The sequence below is a fragment of the Mesoplodon densirostris genome, chromosome 16, assembly GCF_025265405.1.
Source record: "Mesoplodon densirostris isolate mMesDen1 chromosome 16, mMesDen1 primary haplotype, whole genome shotgun sequence".
Lineage (NCBI taxonomy): Eukaryota > Metazoa > Chordata > Mammalia > Artiodactyla > Ziphiidae > Mesoplodon > Mesoplodon densirostris.
The window spans coordinates 10,564,875-10,573,719 of NC_082676.1; the positions used below are offsets into that span (position 1 = coordinate 10,564,875).

The 8,845-nt window shown below is 47.4% G+C and overlaps 1 protein-coding gene across 1 annotated transcript in view; it reads left to right on the plus strand.

Moving 5' to 3' along the window:
* Window positions 1-8,325, plus strand: part of ATP9A (ATPase phospholipid transporting 9A (putative)) — a 134,627-nt gene extending 126,302 nt beyond the window's left edge. The window contains exons 26-28 of the mRNA XM_060119944.1: window positions 247-304; window positions 2,396-2,599; window positions 3,895-8,325. Of these exons, the coding sequence (XP_059975927.1) occupies window positions 247-304; window positions 2,396-2,599; window positions 3,895-4,031 (399 nt within the window). The 3' untranslated portion in view covers window positions 4,032-8,325. The remainder of the gene's footprint in view (window positions 1-246; window positions 305-2,395; window positions 2,600-3,894) is intronic.
* Window positions 8,326-8,845: the final 520 nt, after the last annotated feature.

An 8,845-nucleotide genomic window follows, 5' to 3' on the forward strand; every position in this document is an offset into this window, starting at 1 on the left:
AGGTTATTCTGTAACATCTTACGGAAAAACCCGAACGAACTTTTGGGACAACCCAATATTTCCATCTAATATCAATTCTCTTTTAAAAATGTCATTTCTTTAATGTATTTTGATGTGTGTGAGCCACTGTTTTGATGAAAACAGGCAGGTTGCCTTGTCTGGTTGGTGGAGGGTAGCCTGACGGTGGCTCGTGCCCTGGATGAGCCCCGCACGCTAGCCCTCTCTGTCTTCCTCTCTCTCATTCAGGGGCGGCCGTTGTCCTACAAGACATTCTTGATATGGGTTTTGATCAGCATCTATCAAGGTAAGGACGGGTGAAACCACCTGTTGTCTTATGCTCTGGCCTTGGCCCCAGGGTCAACTTCACCATTCTATTGTCTGTAGAACACAAAGAGAAGCAGCTGGAATCCTGAGATTGCAGTAAGGAGTGTGGCGCTGTGTCCGAGGGGGCCCCCCTCCTCGGGTTCTCAGGCCTTGCCCATCAGGCACAGAGTCACACATGTGAGGTGGTGCCGTCCGCTTAACTGAGACAAAGTCAGAGAAAAGTACAACTAATACTAATCAAACCCTGCTGGGGTGTTCAAGACATGACAAAAAGTGGTCGCTTTCTGGAATGTTCTGATACTTTTTCTGAAGTCAAGTTGTAGTTCTTGAACAACATATTTACTTCTGTGGCCTCCAGAGAGGGTCCCTCAGACTGTACAGGCTTTGTAAGATGATTTACTGGAATATGAAAAGGAAATGTCAGAACCTCTCTTCGTATTCGTTTTTTCCTCTTTTTAGAACTTCTCTTGTCATGTATGTTTTATAATGCACCTGATACATTGGCACAGTGGTCCTGCTACTTCTCTGTGTCTGTCTGCAGAGGCACACATGGATATTTACAAATCCACATCGTCCATTAGGGATTCATTCTTAGTGTTTTTTTCTGATGGGATGTGTGGTCAAAAAGTGTAGACCGTTGAATTTGTTAGGAGGCTAAATTATCATTGAAACAATTTGAGGGTTTTTTGTTTTTTTTTTGAGAAGTATAGCGAAGTGACATGTATGTAGCTGGTCGAAGAAAGCAAATCCTGCATGGAAGTTCATAATAACAAGCAGTGGTGCTTCACTGCACCCCCTGCATCCCCAGTACTGTTGTAACAGGCAGTCATTTGAGGAGTTTGGGGGTTTAGGGTCTCCTGGCCCTGCTCTTGAGCAGGAATCTCATGTAGCTAGTGTTTTTGATCAACGTGAGCCATTCCCCATTGAGTTCCTGCGATTCTGGATGAAAATGCACTTACCTGGACCCTCCCCCACTTCCCTTTCTCTCCTCAGTTGCAGGTGCGTAATTCCTTGAGGGTCTCTCTTGGTTGCCCCTGTCATTTTTTGTGTTCGGGGGCAGGGACGGGGGTAAAGGAGACAAAGCATAACATTTACCATCTAACTCTTCTTAAATGCGCAGTTCAGTAGTGTCCCGTATGTTCACGTTGTTGTGAAACAGAACTTTTTCATCTTGCAAAACTGAAACTCTGTATCCATTCAACAACAAACGCCTCTTTCCTTCCTCCCTACATTTCCTGGTAATCACCATTCTACTTTGTCTCTATGAATGTGACTACTTAGATCCCTCGTATACATGGGATTGTACAGTATTTGTTCTTCTGTGGCTGACTGCGTCTGTCATTTAAAATAATACACAAAAACGTCTATTTCTTGTTCCACCCAATCCAGATAGTTGCTCTCTCTGCCTCTTTTCCTTGTTTTCCTCTCTATCTCTTCCTCTTCCTCTCTATCCAGTTATAAACTCTCTATTAATAAAGACACAGACCTAGAGAATGGACTTGAGGACACAGGGAGGGGGAAGGGTAAGCTGGGACGAAGTGAGAGAGTGACATGGACATATATACATTACCAAGTGTAAAATAGATAGCTAGTGGGAAGCAGCCGCATAGCACAGGGAGATCAGCTCGGTGCTTTGTGACCACCTAGAGGGGTGGGATAGGGAGGGTGGGAGGGAGACACAAGAGGGAGGGGATAAGGGGACATATGTATATGTATAGCTGATTCACTTTGTTATACAGCAGAAACTAACACACCATTGTAAAGCAATTATACTCCAATAAAGATGTTAAAAAAAATAAAAATAAAAATAAACTCTCTTATATACAGCCAAAAGGGAACATAGGAAAACTAGGATGTGATGCCTCTTTCAAACCTCCATAAAGTACCACTCATTAACCTCCTTTAACAAATGGTACCTTTCATGTCTGAATGGGGAAAACAAAAGGACAAGATGAGAGTGAGCAGAGTGAGCCTTCGGTGGGGAAGGAGGAGGAAGCATCGGCTCCCAGCAGGGAGGGCTGCGTGGCCAGCAGAAGCCCCTCCCCACCCAGACTTCCCTCCGCCTTTGCAGGGAGCACCATCATGTACGGGGCGCTGCTGCTGTTTGAGTCGGAATTCGTGCACATTGTGGCGATTTCCTTCACGTCGCTGATCCTCACGGAGCTGCTAATGGTGGCCCTGACCATCCAGACCTGGCACTGGCTTATGACGGTGGCCGAGCTGCTCAGCCTGGCCTGCTACATCGCCTCCCTGGTCTTCCTCCACGAGTTTATCGGTAAGACCCCCCCTGCACTTAGGGTCCGCCCATCAGGTCCAGGGGTCTCACCAGCAGGCCTTTGTACTCAGCTGCCCGCCCTTTTCTCACTGGCGTCCCTTGGGACAAGTGGCAGTTGAGAATCAGCCTCTTGGAACTGAGGCTCGCGGGCATGATCTTAATGTAGAGTGTTTTCTTTAAAACCACGCCGTGCCTGCTGGCTTAGAAGCGGATTCGTTCAGTCCTGCAAGGACCTAGTGGGCTTCTCCAGGGAGCTGGTCACTGTGCTGGGCTCCGTGGAGCTATGGAGATGGTGAGAATCCAGAGAGTAAATGACAGTCTAGCAGGACTTAGCAGTGTTATTAGCTTGAGAAACTCTGCCTTGTCATGAAAGCATCTTCTATCACGCCTCTTCTGTATCAGTAAACGCTCTTTAAGAAGGTTTTGATAAAGGAAAAAGGAGCATTCCCGTGAAAAGTGAAGTCTTAGAACAGTTTCACACTTGTTTGAAAAGTCTCTCTGAATAGGTTTTGTGAGCACCTACTGTGCGCTCAGTGGCTTGAGGCCAGGGAGTCACAGAGGCTTAGAAGATGCAAGCTCTGCCCTCAAGAAGCTTTGGTCGTCACCTTAGATGTGGACCAGTCAGGACTAGGCCCATGGTTGGGGCCCTGGGCTTGGCACTTAGTAGGTGCTTACTCAGTGCCCACTGCATTTCCCCCAGCCTGTGCTCAAGAGGCAGGGAAGGCGGCTGCCCGGCATCCACTCCCGGTACTGTTGAAAGTCATTAGCTGTCGCTCCTCGTTTGCAAAACCCTCGGAACTGCAGGCCTGACTGTGTGGCGGCAGGAAAGGGAGTTCCCCGTCCCTCCAGGTCACACTCTTCCTGACGAGGGGTCTCCGCCCCGCTTTGCACCACCCTCAGACCCGGCTCTGGCTTCTGTGACCATTGCTGAGGCGAAGGGGGGAAACGTTGCTGGGAAGAACTGTGTGTTTGAGCGTCGCTTTCTGCTGGGTTTAGAAGGAAAAGCTCCAGCTGTCAGATTCCAAATCAAAAACACTTGGAAGGGGCATTTTTTTGCCCATAGTTTTCTTTTCCGAGTTGTTGAAAACAGCATTTCATGGAAGGTCCGGGAGCTCCAGAAGCGGGTCAGGAGAGGAGGAGAGAGACAGGGAAGGGAAGTCAGGCTGGCAGCCTGGGTGCCATCAGCACATCCCCTGCGGGAGAGAAGCCCGCGTCCCCTCCGATGGCCCTGCCGCCCCGCCGGCTCTGGGCGGCACGTTCCCGCCCGCTCACCGCTGTCTTCTGTTTGCTTGCAGACGTGTACTTCATTGCCACATTGTCCTTCTTGTGGAAAGTGTCTGTCATCACTCTGGTGAGCTGTCTGCCCCTCTATGTCCTCAAGTACCTGCGAAGGCGGTTCTCCCCTCCCAGCTACTCGAAGCTCACGTCCTAGGCCGTGCGCTCGGGAGAGGACCCCGGTCTCTGCACTCTCCTGGCGGACAGAGATCAAGTTGCATTTCTATTAACCACCACCCGTGGATTGTGCAGTGGTGGCTCCCACGTGCGGTTCTGATATGAAGAGGCTCTGCGCTTCCACGGAGCCCGACACCGAATAAACTGGAGGGAGGCGCCTAAGAGGGCCCCACGTGGGCCTGTCTAAGCCCCTGGTGATTCACAGTCGAGTGAATGTGACTGTGTGAAAACCAGTGACTCAGCCGAGAGATTTATTCGTGGGTCACTGTGCAGGCTTCCTTATGACTTGAATTTTGTTGTCATGTGATAAAAGTTTCTGTCTGGTCGAAGACTGTAGAGGGTTTTTTGGTTGTTGTTTTAAACAATCCTAGTGTGTGTGCACTTTTACGTCGTTCTGCTCTTAAACTGGTTTCAGAGAAAGATAAAGCTCTCAGTATAGGTTTTGGGGAAAAGACGGTGACATTTGGTAAAAAGTTAACCAGACAATAATCTCAATTTGGAAATGCTAAATATCCTCTCTAAGGCAGCCCTGCTTATCGAAGCGGCACTGGATTCCTAGGATTACAGAAAACCACATGAGAAGCGAGCAGAAGAGAGAGAGAACCGTAAATCCGGTCCGTTATCCTTCCTGCAATTCAGCATCTGTGGCCTGGAGTTAACATCACCTGTCACCTCGTAAAAGAATTTCAAAGGTGTTATCTTGCTTTGTTCGGATCTGGTAACAATTACAAAGCCTGTGGCTGGCTATCTGAGGACACCCTGAGACATTTTCAGCAGAGTTGTTTTAGCAGGAAACGTGCCACCAAACGGCCCCTAAATGTGTCGACAGTGTGACAGGAGACTCAGCTAATTCTTTAGGCACCGTAGCACATGTGACTCAGACCCTCTGAGTCTAAAGTGGAAAGGTCAGGGACTGGGGCTCTTTACGTCCACAGAAATCTGTTTCCTGTTAGGAGGAATTACTGAGGACACAGTGACAAAGGCAGAGGCGTCTTAGCCCGCTGCCATCCATGGGTGGCAGCCTTGAGCGAGGAGCCCCAGTGGAAGGAGGCCCGGGTTGCAGCTCTGGGGTCTGGGCTCCGTTGCGCTGCCTACAGATTTCAAGGGGAACTCGCTGGAAGGCAGCCAGGAGTAGAGATTCCTCTCCCCACCAGGGTGGGGCCCACGCATGTGTGTTTCCTATAAAGCTGTGGCTTCTTGTTTCAGGGGAAGAAGAGAATTTTCAAGTGCTGGATGTGGCCCGGCAAAGCTTTCTTGGGTTTTCAAGTCTCTCCTGGCAGAAGCCACATGTGTGTGCCAGAGGATTAGGTTGGTGGGTCTGCAAGAGCTGATCGTGCTCGAGATCTTAGATCTGTGATGAATTCTTTATGAGTCCAGACCCTCCAGTCCTTCAGCCTGGTTCTTCTTCATGTGCTTCAGAGATGTAAGTTACGGCTGCCACCCCAGGGTCGGCCTGCTCTTGGACAGCTGGGGACACGAGGCCCTTGACTTTGGAGCACTTGATACGCTCGCGTATTTCTGTTGCCCTTTTAAAACTTTATAGAAGGACAGTTAAGTTGCAGGCACTGAGAAATTGGCTATGACATCACTTCTATTTTAGTTTTAAGATTCTGCAGTTTCGCAGGATTTTCCCCATTCTGTCCCGGCCATTTCTGCCCCACAGAAAACATTTACAGGACGTAAATGTTGTATTGAATGGATGGTTATTCAGGAAGAGGATCCTTGTCCAAAACTTTGAGAAGGGGCGAGCAGGTCTGACATCTTTGCTGGGTGATTTTATGTGATTTCAGAGGCGGAGTGAGAGGACGTTGTGCTCAGCGTTTTGGTTCCTGTCTGTCTTCTTGGAAGTCAGCCTGTATAACCGGAAGTCTAAAGGTATTTCTACTCCCAGTTCTCAAACCCTGAACTTGACCTTGTTCACAGACAGGTGATGGCTCCTCCAGGTAGGTCTCATGGCAATTTTTAGGTGTTTCCAGCAGTGACAGGGAATGAAGATAGGCTCTTTGGTCTTTTCCTTAATTCCCAGTTTTGATCGAGGTGCTTGGGTTGACTTTGAAAGTCAACACCTAAACTCTTGCTTGGCATCTGGGAGGGAGAAAGCGTCCCAGAGGAGCAGAAGAAGCTGCGCCTGGAGGTTGCAGGTGCATTTGTGCCATCAACAGACCCCCTCGTTCTGCCTTTCGACCGTACCCTGGTGGAGGCAGCCAAGGGTGAGAGGGACTAAAATGCAAATGGGGACCGTGACCGTGTTGTAGAGCCACCCTGCCAGGGGGCAGCCTGCTCCCACCGCCTTCCGGGGTCCGGAGTGTCTAGGAAAACACACGTGTGCTTCTCAAACTCTAGAGACCCACGTGGCGGGAGCCACAAGTCAGCTGAGTGTACACGATCCTGACGTGCACACATCAGCCCATAATCCCGACAGAGGATCTGCGTACACAGGCACTTCCCGTGTTAGCTTAGCTGTGGGGAGAAGACAAAGACACAGACGAGAAATCCAAGCCATTTTAAGGAAACTGCTGAATTTACAAAAAGCATAAGGATTCCGTTCACCAGTCTGGAAGGAACTTAGGAAACACCGTTGACACCTTGGAGGTCCCCTCGCCTTGGAATTCAGTGGCCCCAAGACTCCGACAGCCAGAGGCCCCTGGCCCACAATCAGCACTGTTTAAATACTTTCCTCAAAGTAAAAATTACACCTCCCCCTGCCCGTTGACAACATTAGGTGTTTCTGTCAGAGTAACTTAATTTTATTATTTGATGATTCTTTTTATTATATTTTTTGGTGATGGTGTGTGTGGGGGAAAGCGAGGAATGTGTTTGGTGTCTCTTTTTCCCTCCCTTTCTCTAGGAAAATGACGAGACAAGTGTCTCCATCTTGAGTGATTTCTTGTATCTGCCCGTTTCAATGCTAATTTGAGAGTGTGCACGTGCATGTGTGTGTTGCTTATGGTGCTCCATGAGACTGGCTGCACTTATTTGGGTTCCTTGGGGTGGAGGACTTCACCCTAAAGCGCTGAAGGTCATCCCAAGGAGCATCTTGAGATCGGAGCAAACCATCTGTTTACAGCCACCTGGAGCTGGGAGGCCCAGAGCTGGGATTCCTCCCACTTTTAGCTTTATTATAGCCAGATCCCAGACTCGCTTCCCTTAAGTGAAACCCTTTTTCGTAGCAGTGATCTTAAATACCAACATCTGCTTACCCTTTCCTCCGTATGTTTTCCACTGAAAATTTAGGTTATGCTGACAGTACTTTTGAATGTATTTTGGGCTTTTGTGCTCATTGGAAATGGACACGATCATGCCTATTTTTCTTTCTCTAGACTTTTGCTTTTACTCTTTGTTTTGTTTTTCCCGGGGTGGGGGTGGGAATGCCCTTGCGCCTTCGTGGGGCAGCATATTAAACCTGTGCCAAAATTGCAGATGGGACCTGCATCTTCTTCTGCTCCATCGTACTTAAGGCCAACACCTATCAGCCATTTTTATTTGGATCCTTTTGGTGTGTTTGCAATGTGTGTATGTGTGAGTATATGATGTCACCTCAAGTGTTTTGAAGACATACTTGGTTTTCACTGCGTTAAAATCCTATCACTCACAGTTTTGTTTTTCATTAAGAAATATACCAGGAGCTTTGCAAAGACAACAGACTTTATTTCTCCCCCCTTCTTTTAACATAAAGCTTTTTATTTGGTCATTTATACATATGTCTTAGGAAATATTTCCATTAATTAAGTCCATTGTGTCTTGGAAAAAAATATATATATTATGCTCTTGGATGGAACCGATAAGCATGTGAGCAGCACTGCAGTACTTGGAGATGCTCAGCATCTTCTCACACCAGCGCGGCGTTCCTGGGAATCTGTCTTCTCCGTCACAGTATGGTTGGCGACACGGTCTCTTGGTGTCGCTGGGCGATGTCAGTGAATAGTGTGTTTGCTGGGGGGCAGGTGGGGAGGGGGGCGTGGTATTTGCAAAAAACAAAAATTGTGGCTCATTATTTTGTTGCAATGGGGCTGACTGTGAATTCCTCTGGGACTCCTTGACTTCCTCATTAGTAGATTATCTGTAATCCTCATGGCAAATACTCACCAGGACAGCGTTTTTTGATTAGAGGGAAGTGATAGTACAGAGCTTTAATTTAGCAGGAGCTCCCAGATGATTTAAATTCTTGATCCTGTGATGACACACATGTGATCCTGCGAGACTCTGAGCGGTTCTATTTTCATTGTCTGCCAGCGTGGCCCGTTGCTGTTGCCCAATAAAGCTTGTGTACTTTCTGCCTTTGGGGATCATTTTAATTTGTGCAGGGACATGAAACTCTGGTGTCACAATGAGAGCTTGTTATTATAATGCTATGTTGTATGTATCTCATGGTACATAAAATGTAAATAGCTTTTTCTCCAGGTAAAGAATATTTTAATTTCAGCAAAAAAAAAACCCCAAACCCATGCATAATTTATTATTCTGTACTGTTGTCTATTCCAGGTATGTTAGAATTTCAAAAAGTGATCTATATAAAAATGAACATATTTTATGATTCATATTGTATTTATACACCCAGTCTTTGATTGCTTTGTATAGATTTTTTTTTTATAATCAAGTGATAGAAGATTTAGGAACCCCGTCACTTAAGTTTTAGGGAAAAGAGGTTTTTAATCTATTGTATAGGATACAGAGGACATGGTATTTTATTCATCTAATCCGGTGATTCTCAGCCAGAGGTGACTGTGGCCTGCAGGGGACCTGGGGCAATGTCTGAAGTCACTTCTGGTTCTCACAACTTGGAGGGGTGGTGCT